General features: G+C 37.1%; 1 protein-coding gene and 1 long non-coding RNA gene across 9 annotated transcripts in view; one reads left to right on the forward strand and one right to left on the reverse strand.

The window, feature by feature from the left end:
- Positions 1–1,375, reverse strand: part of LOC116790907 — a 42,485-nt gene extending 41,110 nt beyond the window's left edge. Inside the window, exons 1-2 of the long non-coding RNA XR_004358531.1 lie at positions 1,041–1,375; positions 507–571 (exon numbers count right to left, since the gene is read on the reverse strand). This is a non-coding gene — a long non-coding RNA (uncharacterized LOC116790907). The remainder of the gene's footprint in view (positions 1–506; positions 572–1,040) is intronic.
- NTNG1 (netrin G1) overlaps positions 1–25,282 on the forward strand; it is a 149,750-nt gene extending 124,468 nt beyond the window's left edge. For all 8 annotated transcript variants that reach the window (XM_032696421.1, XM_032696418.1, XM_032696416.1 and 5 more), the window contains one exon: positions 22,368–25,282. In XM_032696421.1, the coding sequence (XP_032552312.1) occupies positions 22,368–22,594 (227 nt within the window). In that variant the 3' untranslated portion in view covers positions 22,595–25,282. The remainder of the gene's footprint in view (positions 1–22,367) is intronic.
- Positions 25,283–26,136: the final 854 nt, after the last annotated feature.

Here is a 26,136-nt window from a genome sequence, read left to right on the forward strand (position 1 = left end):
AGGTATACTTAACATCCTTAAAAAGAAGAGCTGAAATTTTTCTTAAGTGGTGCTTGGGCAGATGTTGTTTCAACGCTTAGTTATATATTTAGCTTCTCTTCTGGTTTACAGGTCTTATAAACAAATGAGTGGAAATACCACTTCAACATATAGAGGATTAGACTTTTATTGCAAATTTTGTTTGTAGTAAATTCTTAACATTTTTTTTATAACTGTTTTGATCATCTACTTCCAGAAGCCCTGGAGAGTCCTCTTATGTGTTTCCTTCACATTTTCTCATTGCCTCTCTCCATTCTTACACACACACATTAAAGACATATTTCTGCAAGAGCTTGCTTGTGATTCTTAAGACTGAGAAACACAGAAAATGTAATTACTGACACTAGTTAGCCAAATATTATAAAATTGGTCAATAGCCATACAGATGCTCTAAACACTCTAAAACAAATGCAAATCTTATATCATAAATTAAAAAGAAACAAACAAACAGTAAAGCTAGAGATTACCACTGCCTCTCCAAGTGATGAGTGTCTCTGAAGTAGAAAAGCTGGACTTGTGACAACAAATATATCTGGAAAGAAAACCATAAATAAAGAGTTTCAGGAAAGATTGTGATAATTAACCAATTAGCATTAAGAGAGTATATGAAGAAAAAGGACATTTGCGTGGGCAACAGTATTCAGTACTACCTGAGAAAATTTTACTTCCTCAGCTTCTGCCAGAAACCTCCTCTTTATGTTTGGCAGGTCATTTCAACCATACTTTTCACACATGGTTGTTAACTGTATTCTCATTTTCCAGATGCTTGTACTTGAGTTTTGATTCACAAAATTATTGGGCACTTAGAGATGCAGCAGAGAGCAGGTGAAGTAGTGTTTCAAGTCTCAAAGTAGTGTTTCAAGTCTCAAAGTTCTCTATTATTAATTTTTTTCCAAATCAGATCCTAGGTATCTCCCAAACAAAGCACTCAGAAGTCATAGGGTCTCCCTCTGCCTTGCACCCCTTATGCAGAAGAAGCTTGTCACCACCCTGTACCTTACCTTTGGTACTGGCAAAAAAAACATTAGAATTTGTGAAGCATTGAAATATTGCGGTGACAGGAACTACAGGAGAAAAAAATGAAAAAAGAAATCAGTATGGTTCTCTGCAGCAGAATTTGAATAAAGTAAACACCATGTCCATACAGTGGGTCTAAAAAAGATATTAAGTAACTGAGATATTGAACACATGTGGAAGGCTGTGGAGCAATTTTTACAGTCATATGATTAAATAAATATATATATATGTACACACACCAGTTTGTCAGAGCAATTGCTTACTAATTGCAGTATTTCCTATCTTTTCAGGTTTGGACATTATGACACAAATAATGTTGTTTTAATGAGTATTTTTTGAGCCCAACATATAATTAGCTTGATTTTAGCTGAATCAAGAGTATTTGTAAAAGCTTTGGACAGTTTCTGGAAGTCCAAGCTAGTGCCTTTATATTTGCTGACAAAACTAATTGAGTTTCCCTCACTATGTTGTAATTTTCTGAACAAATCTGTCTGATTGTGTGTTAGATATTCTCCAAGTTTTGACCAAATTATCTGATCAAATTCAGAAGAAAAACAACTAGATGCGGTTGTCAGTTTTGTGGAACAGACATCAAATTGCCATGTTTTACCAAGCGCACACTGATTTAAATCTCATTTCAAGTCTCATCATGGAGGAACAGAATTCCAATTAATTTAATTTTCTAGTATGTGTTACTGTTTTTCCACTGAAATCTATACAAATGACTGGGCAAGCAAGCAGACCTCAATATTCAAGAAAATTAGAACTCATTCTATTGCCTTAGCCAAGCTCAAAATTATTATTTCTCTAGACACATAACATGTAGGTTTGATCTGTTTTTCCCTGAGCCTGTGCTGTATAGAAATGTATATATGCAAAGACTGATACACACACACACTTAACAGACAGATGTGTTTGTATATTTTTTGTTATACATACCCTATTGGCATTATTAAGAAAATCTATTATTATGGAGCTTTGTTGATAAAAACCATTGACCTAGGGCAATCAGAAGCTTGACTTGTAGATAAATAAGTTAAATCTATACTATAGCTAGTTTAATTACTTGTATGATTCTATAAGTAAATGGAGCGTTGTAATTTTATATATTAGTAAACCCATTAGGGAAAAAAACCAACACAAAAGTCCTGTTACGTTTTCTAAGGCTCGCAGTATATCATTTGATAAATTACAGTTTGGAGTCTACTTTGTACCACACATGGGTAGAAGACACAGAAGCTATTATCCCCAGAACTATTCATTTAGGTACCTCACTCTTCCTGATCTAATCTAAAACCTCTGAGGATCTAGGCAGAGCTCTCATCACTTGGCGTCTCTGCACACACAGAGGTCAGATGTAATTTTAGACTTTGCCTCCCAGATAAAAAGCACTGTGATAACAGCTGTTATCTTCTTGCATTCAGGGTTTGTGCTGCATAGGTGTAGCGGTCAGCAGGGTCTGGTTAGTACAGGAAGGTTTGTTGCCCTCAGAAAAAGAGGCACAATAGATGCAACTGTGCCTTGTGCTACTTCTCAGCCCTCCCCCAGAACCGTGGATGCTGCAGGCGCTGTGTGTGCAGGGAAGTGCTGGGGGCCTCCCTGCCAGGCACCCACAATGGTTTTCTCACCAGCATGCATACATAGATCAAAGCACAGGGAATGACTTAAGAACAGAACAGTCTGGTCCTGAAACCCTTTTAGAATTCTTGGAACATGAGAAAATACGCAGCTATATTTGATTTTTCTGTTTTATAGAAATTAAACTATTTCCTTTAAAAACGAACATAAGAATGTAATTAAAAGCTTCAAGCCTGGCAAGAAATTTAACCAGCAACTACAGTTGTTTTGGACCAGTCTTAAACTGAACGTAGTACTTTGTGATAAAAGGAATCTGTATCAAAAGGTAGAAACATTTACACACAGAACCACCACCGGAGCTTTTAAAAAATGGATGAAGTCGAAATATTAAGCAGGAGCATTCACTTGATTTTCTACATGTACTGCTTACAGTCTTGCATCTTTTGTATTGGCCATGACATTTCTGGTGACTAAATTCTGTTGCATATATACAGGATCATTTTAAAGTAACACCTTTTAATTTCACTCACAGAAAAATTAATTCCAAAACCACCTGCATATTTATCCAATCAGGCAAAGAAAAAGTGACTCTTTCGCCAGTATCAGTTTACCAGCATAGCTCAGATTTTCGTTAGTCATGATCACCTCACAGGAGAAAGGTGAGGGAAGGTTCAATGATTAATATTATTCACTATCTCCCTTCATGCAGTCAAAGACTAAATAAAGATATTGAACCCACAGCACCACAAAGGCCTAGAGAGAGTAAAAGAGTTACCAATGGTAGCATGCACCCGATTGTGAACCTGTGTTTTAAATCATCTTCCTTCAATGGTGCAAATTTTAAACAATTAGCAAATGAGTTTTCAGCCACATGCCTTACATTGATTTTAAATAGAAGCAGGCAAAGGATTACACTCTTATCTTCAACACTAAAACTGCATTCAGTGCTTATATCTGTCTTCCAGACTAAACTGGTGTTAATCTGCAGTCTGTTAGATAATTCATGTTCTGTCACAGTGTGCCTTCAACTTATTACATGATTATTGAAATATGAGCTTTTTTGGGGTGAATGTTATAAGCTGAGGCATTTGATCAAAATCGTCATGCAGATTGAATTGCCAAAGAAAATCAAACTTGAAATTGTAAACCCGGAACTTAAATTAACCTTTGCTTTTGGAAGATTGCGTTTACCAATCAGCAAGAAAAGAAGAAAAGATATATACCACCTATTTGTTAAAAAAACAACATTTAAAAAAAAATATATCACGCACTTCTTTCTAAACAGGTTAAATATATAAATGCAATTGTCTCCTCATTGAAGGTTAGTGATCTTTTATACATGTTTGTACCCAGATGAATCTGATGAGTCCTCCAATACCTACACATTGAAGTTGTGCCTGGGAAAAAATACAAAAAAAAAAAAAAGAAATAGAAATTCAGAACCAAGATGCCCTGCTTCCCAGTTCACTATTGCAACCACCTGTGTGGGGAGCCATCTATATATTTTTATATCTTTTTACATCTTTTTTACCAGTAGCAGTTTTAATGCTTTTAGCTGGTCAGGATACAGGGGGATTTCCCCCTTGCACAGGTGCTGTATACACTTTCAGTTCTAGTGTGTTTTGTTGCCAGGACTGGTACCAGTAAGCACACTGCCATGCTTGAAGCTGGAGGGAAGTAAAACAGAGAAAGAATTCATTGATAGGGTAAAGTTCTGTTGGGGCTGAACATTGCTGTCCCCAAGGAACAACCTGCCCCTGGTCTTTATACATGAAATACTGATTTCACAGTATCTATCTTACATGATTGTTATGCAGACTAAACAAACTGTGCGTATGTACAGAGGTTTGGATGCAAGAGTAACAGACTCTCTTTCAAATGGCTCCAAATTCAAATCCAGAATAATTCTCCTTAAATCAATTCAGAATCCCACTGCTGCAACTCAAGGCAAAAATATGGTTTACAGATGTAAGACAAGCAAGGCAAGACTACAAACAAAATTACAGCATTATCAGTCCTGATCCTCAGATGATGCAGAGCAGTGATTCCACTTGCCTCAGGGGAAGCATGCTGATGACTTACAGGTGTAATGCCATCCTCATATCCTGAGTCTTTTAAACCTGAGAAAAGACAATGTGCATGTGTTTATTAATGCATTCTTTCTAAAATACACAACCCACAGAATAACCATACAGATACTGGGATATATAGAAAATTGTGCACCAAAGTATGATCATCATGGAATGGTATTATTTTTTAATGAGATACTGGATTTGAAGGAGAAAAATAAGGTTGATATCTCCCGTGAGAGAGGATATTTTTTATTCAGGGTAAACATGTCAGAACACAAACACTGTATATTAACAGAAATGATTAAGTGAGGCACCTTTCCTCTATGCAGAGCACAGAGGAGAAGATGAAAACATAGGATGCTCTCTCTAGAGACTTATCATACAGATCTACATAATTACTGTAGCATGTCTCAGTTGGGGATCATGTCTCAATCTCCTTTTAGCACCGCTGCCTACAATGTGTGTGAGATACTGTGGAAGTGGAAGAAACTGCAGAAGCAATAGATTAGAGGGGCATTGGTGAGAGCTCAAGGACATTATCTCAGAGTGTCTGTGCTGAGGCCTCTCTGAACAGGATGGGGATTGTGAATTAGGTAATACCTGTGTGCAGACAAGCCAAAGGAAATAACAGGTCATAAGCAGAGAGTGAGGCTCAGAAAAGGGGGCTAGTTAGCATAGTTACCGTGTTATTGAGAGGCACCAGGCTCTTAACAGACTGCAGCTCTTCAGGAGATTTACTCTGATAACCTGGTGATCAGACTTGCTTTCTCCGAAGTGAAAAGAAATGGTTCAGTAGCAACATTTATACACCTGACCTTTAATAGAATCCAATCCCTGTGAGGGATTGGATTGGAGCAAAGAGGGTGTTCGCCTCTTGATCTTGCCCAGGTGTCAGCTTCAAAGCTGCTATTTCGTGGCTGTCTAAACTGCTCTAATTGCAAGTGCTGCAATCCCTCTTCTCCCAATTCCCTACTATTTAGTCCCACACCCCCAGCAATTTCTCAGGCACTTGTTTGACCTTTCATTGAACAATTTCAGATCTAACTCAGCAGGATGCTAACCAAAAAAAGAATAGTTTTCTGCTGTGTTCATTCTGTGGTATAAATCAGCAACAGGTTGAACAAGCAGGGGCACCCTGGGAGAGCACAACCCGCTCAGCTGGGGAGCAAGGCAGCCCTGGCAATCAGGCTGGGCTGTCGTGCAACTGTAGCACATCTGGGGGATAAGTATTCTCCTCTTTCCACCATTACTTCATTGACATTATAGCCTAGGAAGTTGCTGGTATTTTTACCTGACAAAGCCACATAATTTCAGGTAGATGAGCAGGTGGATAATTAAGGAAACTTCCTAAGAATGTTTTCCTTAAAATGTTCTGTACTAACCTGTAGAAAAACCAACAACTCTCTAAGATTCTCTTGTACTGAAGCAGAATCATAACTTTTTACAGACAACAAAACTAGTATTCTGCATGCAGAGCCAAAAAGGACAGCAGTGATGGATGTGAGCAGAGTGCATTTCAAAACAACCCTATTTTAAAAGAGTGAATACAATTCTAGGGTCTTTGGTATTTTTGGTGCTATATCATGGGACAGTTCTGAACAACTGAATATTAGGAAATTCATGAAAACTTAAGCAAGTAACATTATTTGTTTTCTTTAGTCAGATGATTTAAAAATGGTTAATATTTGATAGCACAATGATAAATATTTTAATAGAGTATATTGCAGTCAGTTAGGAATAGATCAAAAAGATACAAAGTAAGCTCCACTAGATAAACTTTTATTAGGTACATGAAATAGAACATAAAGCTTGATAGCAATTACCATTTAATCTATTCACATTTGGAAACGTATTGAAGGGGAAACTTATAACTCAGTTGTTATGAATTATTAAATGTTCATTTGAACAGTGATGAGCAGGACTGCTTTTCCTCTGAAAAATCTGTCATGCTTTTCTTTTAAGCCTGCTCAGTGGCCATAACTTCTATGTAATTTGCCTGCTCATTGCGTTTTTATGAGGACAGAATAAAGAGATTCAGTAGCACCACAGACACACCCAGATGAGATATTTTTATGAAGGGGCCTTAAAAGGACCATTAAGGAGTAAGTAAAGTACTCTCCATCCTACTTAACTGTAGATAAAAACTACTGACCTGAGGCAAATAAAGATAGCCCACGCTTCCTATCTTGGCACTGATGCAAACGATGGCATTGCTGACACCAGCACATGCTGATTATTAAGGCTTCAGTATTTATTGTTTTCAGTTCCTTTACACATGTGCAAATATAACTCTCCCAAGAGATCTTGCGATTCACAATGACAGCAATATTTACCCTTTGTAAATGTATTTTCTTATAAAGTTCTTTTACTCTGCTGTTAACAATGTAATTTTTATAATAATCCTTTTAAATAGTTGCCTTTTTTTTTTGATACTCATTTTACAATGAGCTCACTAAATCATCTGCAAGCATTCTACCCCTTTAGCTCCTTTAATTTCTTTCTAATAAGTGCCTACATGATCATCTTCTCTTCCCCTAGATCCATGCCCCTGAGACATGGACTAACCCTTCCAGTAACTACAAATATATCTTCAAGTTAAGCATGCAAGTACAGATTTTGACAAGGAACATGGTATGACAAAATCAGGAACAAAAGCTTGATCTTAAAAATGTCAGTCCAGCTTTTTGTCAGATCTTTGACTACTACCCTTTACAAACTTTAGTCAAGCTATTCATATGAATAACAGCTATGAAAGCAAATACTTTCATATTCTGTGATTCTGTAATATTTCAGTCAGTATAAATTTAGAGGGAACTGATAGCCCATACAAAAGTACCATGATGTTCTGTAAAATATTAACAGCATTGTTCTTTCAATTTCTTTCAACCCTGCAACAATTCTGAGATATAGTTTTGTTGATTACAAACTGTTGTTCTCATGTTGGACTGCAGTCAATGGCAAAATCATTAAAAGAGACTTTTGATGAAAGCCAAGTCAAGCCCATTATAATTAACTTCTATTATAATTATTCTTCTAAACCCATTATAATTATTCTTCTAAAGAGAATAATTAAATTGTTAATAAAACTTTTACCTATAGTCATTAGGTGAGAAAGGTGTGACAGTGCTTCAAGTTTAAAGATTTCTACAGAGAAGGGGAAAGAGTTTGATCGTAATTCAGTTGTTGATAATTAATTTCTATAGAAGACTACCTATAACTGAAATCAACTTGAAACAATTATAGTAAAGGGAATGTGTTCATTAACATCACTGATTTCAATACAGGGCTGGGGTCCACAATGATTAAAGCATTATACACAAAACTATTTTGCATTTTTATAACTAGATCTTGGACAGATACTTCCTTACTTGCTATTTTTTTTCTTTCCAATGATTATCTGTCTTTTTGCTGAGATGGACATGGAAAACTATGTAATAACAATTGTACTGATGCCCCTGGATGAATCTAGAGACAATATTTTGATTCGTACTTGTCTGTAGATCAATTTACCCACTTCATTCCATTTCTAGAGACTGAATGGAGTAGCTTTCCAAATCTTCCACATTTTTCAGACTTTTATGAAACCCTGCATATTTTCCAGATGTACAGAATATCTCTGTGGATAAAGCAAAATATTGCTCCAGCTCATGGAACCAGTGGCAAAACATCTCTGAACAGCTGAACACACCTTTATCTTTCCATGATACCTGTACACCAGCCTCTGTTCTTACTCTATTTTCTACTTAAATTTGAAGTCTTTTCCAATGGACCCAAGAATCTATTCTTGCCCTTCAAAACTTCTACATTTTAAGAAGCTCAGACATAATTTCTTCGGAGGAGGAATTCTTCCTGGAATAGATATATAACTAAGCCTTAAGAAATAGCACCAAGCAGCTACAGATCAGGGGTACACAGGGGCTAAAATAAAGAGCTACCAGGTTTGTTACCCATGTACACTAACTAGTCCCCACATACGCTGACAAGTGCAGGAGGAACAAACAGCTCCAGTGTTCTCAGTATAGAAACAGCAATCCATAGGAGACAGTTCAACAGGGTGTTCTGCTAATGAGATGCTGCACCACTGAGCTCTGAATGTTACACATACTTTAAATGGGAATTGAAGTTCCTTTTTAAGCCAAAAGATCCTTGAAACAGGACTCTTACTTTGAAGAGTTTAGAATTACATTTCCAAGGAAAGAGAGTTTCACCACATGTAGCTGTTTCTTTAAAGAGCTAAAGCTGCATTTTGGTCATGAGGCAATAAGCACTGAGTAGCATCCAAGGAGAAGAAGATTCTCCTCAGTTCTCACAAGATTCAAAAATCTGGCTTGCTTCCTACTGATTTCAAGAACAGGAGAATCCCACAATGAGATTTAAACTGAGGGCATTAGGGCAAGGAAATTAATATTGAGGGCAAACATAGCACCCTTAAATCAGCTCTGTTATGTTGACGTTATGCAACAAAGCACAGCTCTCTGCAAGGAGGCTTCAGTTCTCAGAAAGAGTGTCCTATTCCACATATCTTTATAGACAGGTTACAATAGTGTATTGCAACACAAACATCTCAAAAATTGAGCCAGATATTTTGAAATGCCTCAAATTACATATGCACGTGTGCCATTCAGTACACAACTGGGGAGAAACATGAGTCTGCACGTACACTGCATAACTTCTGCAAAGGTTTGAAAATTTGGGTCAAGATTTACACCACCCGTCAAAGTAAAGCCATATACTGCAATAATTTTTCTGCAATGACCTGAGAGCCTTGCTAGTTCATGCAAAACTGTTACTGATTTAAAACACAACTGAAAAGATGCTTAGAGAAGTGTACTCCAATTATATCTTCTCCTTTATTCAGTGGCAACATGACAACTTAGCAATGATGCTGCAGCCCACACTGCACTGCACCATCAGAAGACCTTGACTGTTTTGCAAATACAAAACTTGGAGCCAGCTAAGATGTGTTGAGCACCTCCCTCACCTCCTCCCACCCACCCTGGCTGTAGCCCAAATCCCTCTGTTCCAGTTCCAAGCACTTCCCCTTAGCACTCCTCCTTCTGTTTTAGCTAAACAGCTACTCATTCCATAGCTTTCTTGCAGTCCTCAGAAAACCAGCATCCCGCTCAGATCTGCCATGTTACCACTTCAGAAATGCCATCTCACAAAGGCAGCATAAAATCGTTGCCTTTCACCCTCCTCTCACTCTCACTTCACTGTACGTGTGTTTCAAACCTGAGCAGGAACCATGCTGGAGTCACTGCTGCCCAAAGCAGCAAATCTATCAGAGTTTGGCCTTATGTGCTGGCTGTCATTTACAGCTAGAATTCCAGCCTTTTCTTGTCCTCCATTATCACATGCAGCCATCAGCTGGCACTACACAGGCAAACACCTCCTCCGGCCATAGGAGGCAATGGAGAGGAATACAAACAGTTCTCAAGGCGTTGGGATCCGCTAAGTCAGACTTCCATTGCCATCACTGCCAAGGCTGCTGAAAGAGAAGGACAAGCATGTGAGGCAGGGGGTTGCCGGGGGCAGAGGACAGCACTGGGCTTGATGAGATAAACTTGTCAGGAACTACAGCTTAATCATCCCAATTCTATTTAGCAGAAATTTGTTTCCTTTTTCTCTGAGAGTTCTACAAAGAAATATATTCAGACGTTATGTTTTAAAGGAATATACAACATTCTAAAAGTACGTTTTCATAAAAATTGAGTATTTCCTGTGTGACCCTCCCCTCTCTAAACCAGAGGTGAGCATATGAGTTTGTAACGTTGCTATATGCACAGCTGCTCAGGAACATGAGAAAATAGCCAAGGGCTTGGCTTCTCAGTCTTAAGTGCAGGTAGAAAACTTTTTGAGTAATACAATTAGTTCTATCCATCATTAAATTTAAGGATATTGATACGATATATCTTTAGAAATATATAGCATTATAGAGTATGATTATATATGTAAATATATATATATATATAATAATAAATATACAGCATGATTAGAATAATTTATGTTAGAGTAATTTATTTGGTCTAGATTAATGGAGATATATTTGATATTTTTCAACTCTGGCATGACTCAACAAACTAAAAATTGGAAAAAATAATTTTAACCAATATAAAGAAAGTACTTTAAAGTGAAATCACATTTGTCCGTTATCTATTCCTCAAGGATCCCAGGTTATTTCAGTCTTCATTAATAATTAAATTTTAACAACTTTGTGCATTACAATTGATAAACAGAAATTTAAGTACATTAATCAGCATGTCAAAAGTAATGCAAGAACCATATAAAGCTCAGAGGGAAACAGCTCTTACTCACCAGAGTCTTTCAACTCTGGACTTCTTAATATCCTGAATTATCTTAACACTTTGTCATAGCAAGCACTATCAACATCCATGGTTAGAAACATTATCTTTAGCTCACTTGCATGTAAGAAAGAACTTTTCAGACATTAACCGTAACAAACACATGCCATGCGCTCTTTTTCTAAGTCTAAGCCAGGTCTATTGTTATTCAGATCTTTTTCTACATTGTGGCAAAACTTTAAGGTTGATTAAATTAGACTAGTGCAATTCTGTTACTATTCCAATAACTTAGTAGTAGTAGCCTGCAAATTAATATTGTGAAAAATATGTAGGTTGCGTGTATGCATTCTTCATCTGTATTGTATTCATCAGTGTGTAATAATGAATTACGAATTCTACCTGCGTACTTACCAAAGTGTCACTTTTGAAAAGACAAATAAATAATCAGAGCCTTTTAGATCTTGTTAAGAGGCAATATAATTAGACAAACAAAAGACAGTTATTTTGTGTTTTGGTGTGAGCATCTTTTGGGCATTTTTGTTGAATTGTGTGATATTATAAACAATTTTTAAAAGTGTTTTCAGGTAAAACACAGGCTAAGACTGTCACACTGGCTACACCTGGGTGGCACATTGCAGGAAAACTGGTGTGCCTGAAGAAGATTGTGTTGGAAAGTGAGCATCTGTTATCTGGGTTTTCCCATCTAATGGCTGCTTTGTCATGAAGATAAATGCACAGTGATACCTGAAGCAAGTCTGCCTGTAGCAATAAATATTGTTGATGAAAACTAGCATGAAGCAGTTAATAGCTTTAATTATTTTATACATTAATTTATTAGTTCTTAATTTTGCTGAGTGCTACATGTCAGCTGTTTTCTGATGATAAGAGTGGACAAGTAAAGCATAGCGCCAATTAAAATCCCACTCACAAAAGAGCATTCATTATATCTCAGACAGGAATTGTGATATAAGAATCTGCCTGTTAGTGTCATTTTTTTTTACTTTAATAAAAAATAGATAATAAGAGGTAATATTTTTAAAGGGCAGATAAAGCAGATGGGATAAAAAACATTTGCAAATCTCTATCGTGTTCCTTTTGTATGAATATAAAGCTGCTGAAGTTTTGATTGGTAAGATTAGAAGGAGGTACAATACATGGCATTGGTATTTCTAATTGTCAGAATATTCCACGGAATATTCCACATCTTGTGGAATCACATATGACACTTAAGACAATATTGCATAGTCCTTTTTTAAACTTCATAGTTTATAAACCTTTTTATAGCTAATGTCAGCAAACTCCCTTGGAAACAGTAATAACTCTGCTATTGCATTTATCTAATCAACAGTGCAATCTAGTAAATAGAGCAGGAATTCACAGGACTTGCATCATTCCCTCCTTTTGTTAGCAAAGGCAACTTTCCTTGGCATCAGTTTCTCTATTGTTCACTGGCAATAACAACTCTTACTCTGAAGAGCGCTGAGAGACCTACAGGGCAGAGTTTTTATCCCTGTTCTAGAGCTAACTCAACAAAAGCACTCTGAATCATTTCACCCACATTCAAAATAATAAATCAGTGTAGATTCGGAAAGAACATCTCCTGATTTGCAGCATTGTTACTTTAACAAAAAAAGCCCCATCCTTCATTTCATACATTTTGTAAGAACTATGTAAGTGTTTTACCTTTGCCTTTACATTGTAACTAATGTTCACATAAATTCTGCACGTTCATCTCCTCGAAAGTTTTACACCATTAACTTTGCTTATTGGTGCTTTGGTTTTCTATAGAACATTATCCTGATATCTTAAACTTTTCTTTTGAAAAATGCATGCAGAGGGAATACATAATGACATGTCAATATAAACTTGGCTTCATGTTTCCTTGTGGTCACTGTAACATAGCTGGTTAAGTCACACTTCCATATGTGTGGCTCCCTTTTTTTAGTTACATACCTGTCCCATTTTAATATCTTTGATATTCATCACAATGCAATTAAAGAGTGCTAATGTTTCCACTACAAAAGCTGTTTTATGTAGAATTTGATCATAACATACATTTCCAGTAGATTTTTTTTTTTTACTAATTGTTCAATATGTCCCATGCAATTGGCCTTAGGGCAAAGTAGTGAGAAGAAAGTTTGAAACATTGATATTATTTTAGATCACAAATAACTTTAAAATAGCACTGATTATTAATAGAAGCCATCAACACATTCTGTCACTCTCTTTTTCCACTTGCCTAAAAATTTTAGGAAAATAATTATTAGAATAATTCTAATCCCCGAAATCATTAGAAAATATTTTCAGTTATGATTATCGTGCCTGGTTTTGCTGACAAATAAAGTAGTAAGCGTGTGGGACTAGTTCACGGATTCTGAAAGTCTTCAATGTAATGCTCATTGGAAGAATAGCATGAAGAGAAACTTTTTTCTCTGTAAACAAAGAGAAGCTATTTGCATTCTTTTGTGTCCATAACATTATTACAAGTCAAACACCCTAGCAGCCAAGGATTCTTTCAACATTTTATGTCATTCATAATCAGGTATTTGAATTGCTGACCCTTGCATGATCTTGCTTTGGTTTGCTTTCCAGGCTTTCTCCTGTCTTTTTGTGCTCTGTAGAAGCAATACTTGTTGCAGGTCTGTTTAATAGTTCTTAGGAAGTTTGAAGTAATCACTTGTCATGCATGAAGCAGAAAGTGCTGCTGTTCAGGCTGGTAGCTTTTTGGATAGGACTGGACTGCCTGGCCATAGGTGTCTGGTGCCACTGCTAAGGAGCAATGGCAAATGGAGGTTCCACGAAGTGTCATGAAGCCAGGAGCAGGAGAGGAGTGTGGGGGAAAGAGGAGTAGGGGGCAGCAGGACAGAGAGTTTCCCCAGTACACAGTCCCTCCTGCAGCACCCAAACCAGGGGAGCAGAGCAGCTCTGGTGGCAGTCACAGGGTCTCTCAGAGCCTGCGGGCTGCCAGACAAGCCTCCAGTGTCGAGGCAGGTCTGGGCTCGCACCAGGAGGTCTAATGTTGCAGGGCCAGGATGGGCAGACCCCACCAGGTCACAGGGGCAAGGACACAGGCAAGGGCCTGAGTCCAAATGCACTCCCAGAGTGGTGGGCAAAGGGTGCTCAGTGGAACCTCAGATGAGGCTTTTCACAGGTCGTGCTCACGGCTTAGGGGCTTCCACAGTGTCCAGCAGTGCACAGCTGCTCTGGCAGGGAAGCTGTGCCTCAGCTGGAGGGTCTGCAACAGCCAGAGCCTGCCAGCACACCAGGGCCCAACAGCTGCCTGAGATGGGGGCCATCCTCTGCCAGGCCTCCCACCACCTCTCCAAGAGCTTAAATCTCCCACAGGTCTGAAATGCCCTCTGGCACTGCTAATGGCAGAAGCTCCTCGGATTTAGAGAACTAAATCCCATCCCCCAACTGTTCATAGGGCATTTTTGATGACTTCGTCTGCTGTACCTGAGGAGTGTTTGTGCCTAGCCTGTTTTTATTGATAGTGGTTACATTCAACCCCCGACCTTGCTGTTGGCAACAGACAAAAAAAACTGTAGTTGCAATTGCTTCTCTTCCTAGTTAAGGAAAGAGAAGACAGATCATGTATGGATGTTCATTTTTTTCCAGGAAGATAGAAATAATGGCACTGCAGCTTACAGCTTTGTAAGTGGAATATGAATGATAGGGGTACATAGTCCCTTTTGAGCAAGTAAAGCTATGTTGCTCTCCTGAGATTAGCTTAAAATACGATAAGGGACATACCAGTTCAGTGGTGCTCCTCCAGAAGTAAAGCAATAAAAAGAATAGGGAAATTTTTTCCCCCCACTTTGGGAGTCATCCTCTTTTGTAGAAGTATAAAATTGGAACCATTGAAATCAGGAAACTTGAAAGGTTAATCAGTCATTTCCTGAAACCAAGGAAGATTGAAAGTTATTAGCTCAACTATAAATTCTTAGATAACTAAATCTGGATTTGTTTTCATCCATTATAATATGCAATCTTGTGTAGTTTCTGCCGAAGCTACTACGGCTTCTCCATCATGCAAGAGTATTGATTCCAAAACCCAGTTCTCCCTCTTGTCCTTTTGACAGATTTGATGTGTGTCTTCTCATTACTTTTATTAATTTAATCCACGGATTTTAGAGATGAAAAATGAGAAAGCACAGACACAACCTGTGAAAAACAGTGACTTTCTACCTCTGCTACCCTTATACCATGGTTTAAAAAAAAAAAAATTATTCTGTAGAGGATTTTGCACTTTCAGTACTGAAACATAATCAATTAAGCTTACCCATGTGGGTGCCAGGATAAATTGGTACCCATTTACAGGAGAGAGGAATTACCATCCATTCTCTGGCTGTGTGCTGGCCAGAACTCTGAATCATAGCTGCATCTTCATGTAGAAACTCTGAAGACTTCACCTGCAATGTGATTAGAACTGGCTTAGCTTTGAAGTGAGGGTTTTGCAGAAAGAACAGAAATTATACATAGACAAACAATCAAAATAATCTACTGGAAATTTTCAGTGGACACAGTATCTCCATTACCCCCTATTGATTTACTCTCTGGTAACTTAATAAAATAGGTTTGATTAAAAAATTGTCATTTCAATTGTGCTTCTACCAGGCATTTCTAAGACAAGTCAAGATGGAGATGTGTGCCTTTAGAAACTACTCTCACTTGGTCAATGTTTGCTTCCTTGTATTGCTGGCAATATAATTAATCACAACATTGTTTCAGCTTTGCACCAGAGATCTTTGTATTAATGGTTGTCATTTTTTTACCATAATTTTGACACACTAACATACGCTTTAGGTTTGTCTACAGTGATTTTTTTTTTCTTGAGTATGTGCTTTGGTAGATAAGTGCAAACCAGTTTTCTTTTCATGCCATCAAAGCATCTACCTTGTCTTGATTTGACAGTATCCGAAGATAGTTTTACTCCTACAGCAAATGTTGAATTAGTGTCACTTCCAAACAAAGAAATTATTAGGAATATCTCATTTAAAAGAGCAATAGCTGTTTTTCAAATCAGGTATGTATGCAGATTAAAACCACTGAAGAAGTCTGGTCAACACTGACGTGTGTGTATGGTAGCAAAACATTGTAAAGCCATTTGGCAATAATATAAATAGTAACAATAAATGAAATTCTAATAATAATCTAACAGTACTTCTAATTGGAAGACAGGCAGGGGAAGAAATGTCAGTGACAAAACCTTCAACTCATTTATTACCCACTGGTTATTCAAATGAATACGATACTTAAGTTATAAAAACTTGAGTTTTTATCATATGCTGTGCAACACTAACCGTAACAGCCAGAGCTGTAACCTTTCAGAAGAAAGGTTAAACTACTTAAAAATTTTCCCCATCCCCTTATATCCTCTTCCCTAATATCTGCTTTATATGGGTGAAATCTCATGAGTCAGTGAAGCTCCACATAGAGATCTTCAGCACATAACAAGTATGTATTGTATTTTTAGGACTGTTTCCAAATAATGGAGACACTTTGTTGCTGCTAACTCTGGCAATTTAAAAATATTTTGATTGTAGTCATTTATGTTCAACTGGAATATGCAACTGGATACAAACGGAAACAATTTTACACCTTTGCATTTGAATGAGGCTAAGTGCTTTGCATTTCCCAATTCCATTACTGTCTATTTGACAAATTGTAGGGAAAATATTACTTATACTTTCCCAATGGCAGAGGTTTTCTTGTGCATGTTTGCTAAGTGCATGTTTGCTAAATGCATGTGTAGATGTTCATAGTCTTATTAGGCATACACACAAGTTTCTTCATTCAGTGCAATTTCTTTTATATTCTGTGATTGTTTTTACCATTTATTGATTAAATAATCACTTTTTTAGAGAATAATGCACGTTAGTTACAGGCTATTCATAGTATTCATAGGAACTAATTCTGTATTTGACAAGAAATCGCTTGTGCTTGGCCTGAATTTACTGAACTTATTTATGGAGTGAGATGAAGCCTCCTAATCTTTTCATGACATTCCAATGTGCTGTTCACAGCTCTCTATATATAGACAACCACTGCATGTATTGAAGCTACCTATGAACATCATTACTGAAAACATGGGTTTCACTGTGCTTGGGTTTTCACTCACTTATGCAGACAGAATATTCTGTTAGCATGCGTGCTGAAAATTTCCTCACACAGGAGTTCAAGTAACATTCCTTACTCAAGAAGTACCAAGGAAACAAATGCATTAGAGAAAGAAACAGCCAAAAATAATTTCTTCAGCCACAAGACCTGCACATTCTCAAAGTTGTGAATAATGAGTGGAATCCAAGGTCAAAAAATTCTCATGACTTCAGTGGTGCCAGTCACACAAACCACTGACAAACAGTGTGGAAAATTCACTGAAGAACAAGTAGGGTCAAAGCCTGCCATCGAGTGTTTTAGAAAAGACAAAAATGCTGTATAATATATTCAGAGCTGTCAACCCACCAACTTGTCCAGGGATGATAATACTCATGATCTGGGAAACAAAAAGGAGAAAAGTAAAGGAATGGTTTTAAAAAGAGAGAGAGGAAAAGAGAAGGCTGTAACAAATGATGCCACAAAAAGAGCACACGGAAGAAAAATAGTGATGGAAGAGAACATAGAAAACATTGCTTGAAATTAAAGTCTTCAGAATTCAAGAAAGGAAGCAAGGACCTCTAATAAAAAGTTATCTTTCTGTGATTTTTTCATTAATAATCTTTATAGTGTGCCCACAAACAATAAAATGTCACCATAAATGCAAATTTCAATGCAGAAAATAACCACCACCTATCCCAGCTCAAAAAAGTTGTGCTTTTGAATATGTGCTTTTTTTTTTTTAAGTCAGAAGCCTGTCCCACAGATGCTACTGTAGGCAAGCTGTACAAAAATAAAGGTAGCACAAAGAAACATACAAAATGTATTTTCTCTGTGCTTGGATGGCTTTTGGGAAAGATGGGAGTCTAAGCAAAACTGTATTTAAGTTCAGTAGCACACTGTTTTTCTGTCTGAGCAGCAGCAGACCAAAAGCCTTGTGCATGTGCTCTGAAGCTGCCCAGACACAGTGCTCAGAAAGACCATTAAGCCAACAGCACAATCCTGTGCCTGAGGTGCCCCTCCACATCAAAGAGAACAATGCTTTGCAGTTGTGCTTCCCTCTCTGTATTGCTGCTTCAGAACTAAAAATCAGCCACAGTTGTCTAAACTCCTTGCTTTCAAGAAGCTGCAAAGGTATTAAAGCTGAGTTTTGGAGAGACTCAGAAATTTTCATGTATTATTCAGATTTGAACGTTTAAGAGGAAAGTAGACATTTGTCAAACAGTCTTACTCTCAATATTTCATTAAATACCAATATAAATTCTATGAAATACTAGCACATCATTTACCTCTTGAACCACTTGAGCAGGCTCAAAGACTGGTATTTTCCTCTTGTTTTCCCTTTTTATTCCATTTTAGAAGTATCAACTAATTTCAGGGGTTTCTTGAGTGGGAAGGGGGGGTGAAGGGGGAAGTAGTCCCAAGGACAGAAAAGCTTCAAATAGCCATCCAAATGGCCATCCATTTCCATGTGCTTTTTTTCTGTCTCTTTTATGTAGTGTTTTAAGGATCCCATAATCAGACAATAGTTAGATTGTAAATTGATGAATTGTGAAAATAACTTAAAACCTGTTTCCTTTATTTTGCTTTAAATATTTCACTTCCCGCAGTAGCACAGAGCTGGAGACTGTGCTCAGAAATATCCCCCAAAAAAGGCTGCAAATCTCTCCAAATAGATATCTCTGTTCTGTTTTGTAAGTGATCAGTTTGATGTTCTGTCTTCTAATTAACGAAGGCCTGTCAGCAACCTCACAGCTAGTTCAGGCACACAGGTCTTAATAGTGATGTGTGATGACTTCAGAATTAGGTCTTTTATTTGCATGACTTTTCTGTGTTTCATTCTTTGATCAGAACTTGATACCTGATGCTGTTCAGATGAGTTCCAACTCATTTTCATTACTTGTGATGGTGAAGATAAGGCAGAGCTGGTTCAACACATCTCTGCAGCGGAGGCAACATTTCACTGTTTGGAGCATAAGGGGCAGGGTGATGGCAGGCAGGAGAAGTAGAAGGGGTGCAACAGGCAGAAAAGCCCTGGATTGCCAGGCTGGCTGCTGCTGCTGCTTGGGGAAACAAAGAAGCCAATGGCCAGGCACATGCTGGCACATGCCACCAGCCCTACCTGTGCCCACCAGCACCAGCTGCAGTCGCTCCCCTTGGCCTTCAGCACAGAGCAAGGGGCAGCAAGGCCCTGACCCTTCCTGCCCTGCTCAGCAGCTCCTGGGTCATTGCCTTCTCTGGGTAAAGCCTAGAGCTTCTTGTGAAATGAAATGTTTTATAACATGTATTTTAGAAAAATACTGTGTTAAGATTAGAAACATTGTTAATTTTCATAACAACAACTAATATACTTGCCTTGCTTTGGACTTGGCAGGATGCCGACTACTTTTAAAGCATAAATTTTGTTTCAACTTCCAGTGAAAGTACTTCCCTTTGTGCTGCTGATGTTCTACACTCATTATCTGTAGCTAATCCAATTCCTAAACTGAATAAACATAATTAGTTAATATTAAAGTTTTAAAAGTAATCCTGACCATGCTTTCAGGAAGGTAAAAATGGTATTAGAGTTGGTTAAAATAAAATTAAAACAAAACTGGCAAAAAATAAATAATGGGATTTCATAACTTTTTCAGAATTGTTTCATTTAACTTCCAAATCACAAATGCCATCTACTTGATACATATATGTGCATACATGTGTGTGTGCAAGAGAGATACAAGCACAAAATTAAGAAAAAGAAAGCTGTGACAATACAAGATTAACAGTTCCAGAATTTTCAGCTACACAGTAGTTTGCTCAGAACAATAAAATCTACCTGTTTTACCTTAATGTGTTTCTGTGGGCAAACACTTAAAAGGATGCAGGAATAACGATGAAGCCTTTGATCCATCCCTTCAATAAGTACATTTTAAAAACATTCTAATGAGAAAGAAATGGTCTGATTTAGAAATCAGCATCTATAACGTTGTATCAAGAATTTTGTAGACAGCAATGTTTAGAGGCATTTGCTAGCAGCCCACATCCGTGTGTCAGGCAGAACAGCCAGCATGGAGCAAAACACCACTTCAGCAGCCTCTTACTACAAACCACATCTGGGCTAAGGGCCTCTTAGAATAACAGGCTATAGTCATCAAAATAAGTTTAAAAATAGGGAAGGTATTTATTTTATAATAAATAAATATTGTTTACTTAATACTTGGGAAAATTTGGATAAATTATTCCAGGTAAAAAATGTGAAACATCTCATTTGCTGTTTAAGTGGGATTTAATGAACTATTGAATCCCACTCAGTAAAGGCAAACAATGGTCTATGTTGATGGGACAGATATTTCAGCATTTTCATTGCCTGAACTGTAGGAAGCATCCCAGCAATGACTAGTCTAGAACACATAGATTCAGTAGCTGTACCATCAGATAAAGTACTTGGATTTTGCATATTGAGACAGCTAAGTATATACAATATGAATAATAAAGTCAACATCAAAGATGCACAGTCTCAGTTATAAGAGTTGCAATACAAATATTGACTTTTCAAAGACATTTCATTTTTTCTGCCTGTTACTGTTACATTTTCTGGGTTGTTAATCTCATCACATTTATTAGGTGATGACCTACTGTTTCTTATACATAAGAGAAACACTACTTTTTGTAATGCATATATAGAACATTAAGATTAAAATTCAGATATAGGGTCATCATCAACGTGTTGTTTGTTGTACCTTAATATTCAAAGTTTTCCATTACAATTCAGAAACTGGACAACAATATTAAATCCGTAGCTCTTAGTAAAAATCTTTGATTACTAAAGGAATCACTAAAAGAAATAATTATTTAACTGTTCTCTCTCAATTGCATCTACAGGTTTCTAACACACTGCATTATTATTTGTCCCACTTGGATGCAGAACATGAGAAAGCATTTGTCAGAGAGTCCTTCTAGAGTGAGAAAATTATTTTTCTGAAAGCAAGCCAGGACAGATAAGATTACCAGTGAGGTTACTGGGACACTAAAATGGTACAGATTTATGTAGAATTGCATCACTTAAGAACTTGGACTATTTCAATTGTAATTCTTGTGATACTTGGGTTGCTTTTGAAAATAAGTGAATTAATATTTGTAAAATTGTACTTTTTTGTAGCAATAAACAGTAATGTTTAAAGTAAAATTAACAATATTTTCCCTATTCTGAATTATTTAGGGTATTTCCAGGCTAAGGTACACATAAACAGCATATAATGTTGAGTCTCCTTCTAAACCAAATAATCTTTTCCCTAATTCTCTGAGTTAAAATTTTTACTGTTACATTCTACCTAGATAGGTTCAAGGTCTTCTCTAAAACTGCCTCTCCTGTGGAAGGCAGAGCTTAATCCAGCACATATTCCAGTGATAACATCTGGAATAAAACACAGATTGATACATTTAATTAGTATGTTTCTCATACCTCTGCATTTTTACCCATGAAATACTTCAATTAAGTAATACAAAGTAAAGCTGTCAATTTGTCAAATACTATAACGTTATGCAGCCTGTATTATTTTCTCTTAACTCTTTTGTCAGATCTGATCTCTGAAGTTATCAGGCTACAATATCTAAGATAGCTTTAAGATGCCATGAACCAAAGTAGCAAATCTAATTAAGATGAAATATTTGATCTATAATGGAAATAACATTATCTTTTTTTCCCAGATGTGTATTCCATATAACCCTCATCCAATAGCATGCTGAATTTCCTGCCTGTGCTTGCCTTATCTTTTTTGCATAATTTTTTCAGATCATTAATACATGCAGTTCTTGGTTATAAAACCTTACCTTCTCATGCAGATCGTTTTACTTTAGCAAAGCCATATTGCATTTGTAACCACTGGTCATGGTTTCCAAAAGCTCTAGATATATTTCCCCTTTCAAATAATAACACACCCACCTAGTTTCAGTTCAGTAATAACTATAAAGATGGTACAAGGAATTTATTAGTATTTGTATTATTTTGTTATTAATTAATCATTCATATAAAATAATTAATATCATAGTCAGTGGTCTTAAGTGGTCAAGGTAGTTCTCCAAGACTACAGCCTTAAAAAATAAAGGATGAAAAAATATCAAATAAAATAAAAATTCAAGTGTTTGAAAAAACACGTCTCCTGTTTATATGTCGCAGGACGAGGAGGGAGGTAGGGCTTTCATTCTGGTTTTAGTGCAGTTTCACCTGTAGATGAACTTATATTTATTCTGCTTTTCTTTCCGTCCCTCCCCTGCTATCTTGCAGCAAACGTATGTGACAATGAACTACTGCACTGCCAGAACGGCGGGACATGCATCAACAATGTGCGGTGCCAGTGCCCTCCGGCTTACACTGGCATTTTGTGCGAGAAGTTGAAGTGTGAGAGGGATCCAGGAGGCTGCGGCCAGAACTCAGGCCAGGGGGCAATGGCACACAGGCCTCTCGTACTGCTGACTGCTCTTCTGGCAGCAGTGGGACTCTGCACGTGGTAGGCTCCGTGTGCTGGATGGCATCACACTCAGACTGCTTCAAATGAACGTGCCACACGAAAACAGGACAACACCCAAGCGTTTGCTACCGAAATCTAAAAAGGAAAAAGGAGAGAAAAAATAACCACATACAGACTAAGAAGGCCTAACTGAACTAAGCCATATCAATCAGTTATGGACAGGGCTCTGAGTCAAGACTGTTCACCTCTGACTCGAGACACGTTGGCAGCTGCCTGTTCTGTCAAATCAATCAATGCTGGCTGCAAAGCTTACACAGGACTGAAACGGCTTTGACGGCCCCCAGAATGGGAAGAGAATTTAAACAACATTTGCTACTCCTATATGGTGCGCTACTGTACCTCCGCCCAGTGTGTGGACCGACCAAATAAAGGCATTCTTTGCTGTCAGTGCATTGTGGGTATAAGGAAATCTGTAAAAGCTGCCATATTGGCCTGCTTCAGTCCCCAGATCCTTCCCAACCTGTGCTTTAGTGAACGTTGCTCTGTAACCCTTGTTGGTTGAAAGATTTCTTTGTCTGATGTTAGTGATGCACATGTGTAACAGCCCCCTCAATAAAACTCAAACCAGTCATATCCTTGTATACCTTAGAAGCACTGCATCAGTAAGATGCTGTGTTCACCTACTGTACAAGAGTGGCTATAGGACAAAAAGTGTATTTATCCTTTTGTATTCAAATGAAGTTATTTTTCTTGAAATAATGTACAATGTAGATTTTTTGTATTATTGCCTATTTGTGTTACCAGACAATTTATTAATGTATTTAATTCTAATCAGATAAGAGAAAACTATTACTTTTTATTTAGTCCTTTTCTTTTTCCTTTCATTTAATTGTGCAGAGATTTCTCTGTATGGGCAACGTGCTGGCATCAAAGAATATCAGTTTACATATATAACAAGTGTAATAAGATTCCACCAAAGGACATGATAAATGTTTTCTTGTTGCTTTAACACTGGAAGATTTCAAAGAATAAAAATTCCTGCATAAACAGTTCCAGGATGACGCATTGCTATTTCTTAAGGCCTTTTTAGAAAACAAACAACAAACAAAATGTTTATGATGTTACCACCTAGTATGTGGAAGAAACCCAGATTCAAAAGTGGAAATTACATCATAACAATCTAACCTGGCTTTATTGCTACTACTGTCATACTCTTGCAAGCAACCTTAAATGTAAAGGACATAATTTACTTGAGGAAGCTTTCATCAAATCCTAAGATTGAAAAAGGTGTGAAACCTTGAATAGCTCTCATCTTTGTTCTCTCAATTAATCACAGACATTATTCCAAAACCAAATTACAAGGTATCATAGAAGCTAGTCTTTAATTCACACTATTTTTGTGGATTATGACAATAACGAAGTGGATATAACCACAGCTTATATTGTTTCTCCAAAAGCTTCATTAAAATGATATGTTTATATATGTACTAGTCTGCTTAAGAAACTGCAAAAACAGCAGCAATCACAAAAAAGCCAAGATTTAACTTTTAGTAAAGTAAAATTCAATATTTAGAAGGAATGTCAAAATATACAGCAGTGAATAGGTAAAAAGTGCTGCTCCAGCAAATAAAGTTTATTTCAAGTATTGCCCAGGGTGTAATAAATTCTTGTTTCTGCCTTTTATTAGGCCAATTACTGAGTGTGACAGAAAAGGATAGCAAGATTAGAGAGGCAAGCCAAAACCACAGCAGTGTTTCAAAGAACTGGGAAAAAAAAATAAAATCAAAAGGTAGCAAGACTGTGTGAATTCATTTCCTGCCAATTTTCATCATAATGTTTATAAATATTTTACCAACATAATAGCCTAGTGAGGAAAACAATTAATGGGCAAAAGAAAAATCCAGAAAGAAATACATTCTACCTGACTGCCTCTTCCAAATGGTGAACAACCCAGAATTGAGAACACTCCCCTCTCAGATAACCTCTTTCTGTGAGGAAGTAAGTTTTGCAGGACAGTACCCAGCCTCCAGAAGTGGGTAGGGAAACCAGGTCTTCCTTTCTAAAAAGAATAGGATTCTAAAAGAATCCTATGAAGAGGCCGATGACAACAAGCCGGTGCTTCTTCAAGCTGTTGCCTTGACCCTTCATCATGTAAAATGTTTGCTCTTCACTCTGCTACTCTTTTATGGACTACATAAAAGATAAGGCACAGATAAATTATGTGCTTGGCTGGATGCCAGTCATGGCCTACATGAGATTGCAGGTATATTTTAGAAGTATGTTCTCGACAATAAACAGAAAATTATATTGAGCAGACTCAATGAGGAATATAAATGCTAATACAGGTGGCATACAGAGTCAGAGATTACCTATAATTAAGTGGATTTTTGATATTAAAATGTGGAATTTAAGTTTTTTTAAAGCTTTTTAGCACAGACCAATTCAGATTGTGTAATTATTGGAAAAGATGTGCTTTAATTGTCATTACAAACTCAAGGTTTTGTGAAAGTGCTAAGCAAGCATGTTATGCATATTTGGTTAGAAGGGATTCTGCCAGCAGTGCTGAAGTATAATGAATGTAAGGTCACAATCAATTCAGCTGCATTCCAATTTCATATACTTATGATCTTCTAAACCAGGGCAGAGTATATGGCTTTCCACGTATTTAGCTGCCATTTCACGCATTTTATCCTCCTTCACCTATTAATAAAATTACAGTTTAATACAGGAGTATATTCAGTGGTAAGTCTTCTTATCAACCACCCTTTTCTTCAGCTTCATTATTTTTTCCTCAACTCCACAGAACTTCACTAATTGAGAATTTTGAGTAACAGTTTCTGCTACTGTATTCCAGGTATATTTCTAAAATTATGTGTGCATCTCTGAAAGAGGAGATTTACATCACTCAGCATGGCTTTATCTGCTTTTTTAAATTTAATTCAGTGTAAAATGAAGGTAGAACTTGTTCCCCATTTCAGAACCTGTGAAGAACAACAGATTTATTTTCCTGAACATACGGTAGGATCTCTTCATGATAACATGTAGTCTCAGTGTCTGCTTTTTCACCTGAAAATATAGACCCCTTCCAACATATTTAGGTTTCTTAGAGTGGGTATCCTCCCCTGTGAATACCTGTAAAATAACAATACATTCATGTTATTGAAAAAGGGCAACACAATCACTAACCTAGGATTTTGGTTCTGTATCAAAATGCAGCAAAATTCCTAATGTGGAATTATCATTTTCTGAGTGATATTTCTTTCCTAGAAGGTTTAGCATCCATGAACTGACCAGGCTTCACATTGCTTAGTTGTCCAGATTATAGCTCAGAGTACAGCAACCTTAAAATTAGCATTCATCATTAGATTGATCCAGTCATATCAGTTCCAGTTGCTTTGCTAAATCAGTCAGTCCTTGTCAGCTTGCAATTCCTGTGTTTCTAACTAGAGAATTGGTTCTGATCCAGGATCCACACGTGTTTAACATCTGAAAATGGGGCAGCTTATGATAAGGTGCTGCTCCCTGACAAGGCAGCTGCAGAAATTTCTACTTCACTTCTTTCTCACAGGGAAATTAAGAGAGAGG

Source organism: Chiroxiphia lanceolata, chromosome 9 (genome assembly GCF_009829145.1).
Source record: "Chiroxiphia lanceolata isolate bChiLan1 chromosome 9, bChiLan1.pri, whole genome shotgun sequence".
NCBI lineage: Eukaryota > Metazoa > Chordata > Aves > Passeriformes > Pipridae > Chiroxiphia > Chiroxiphia lanceolata.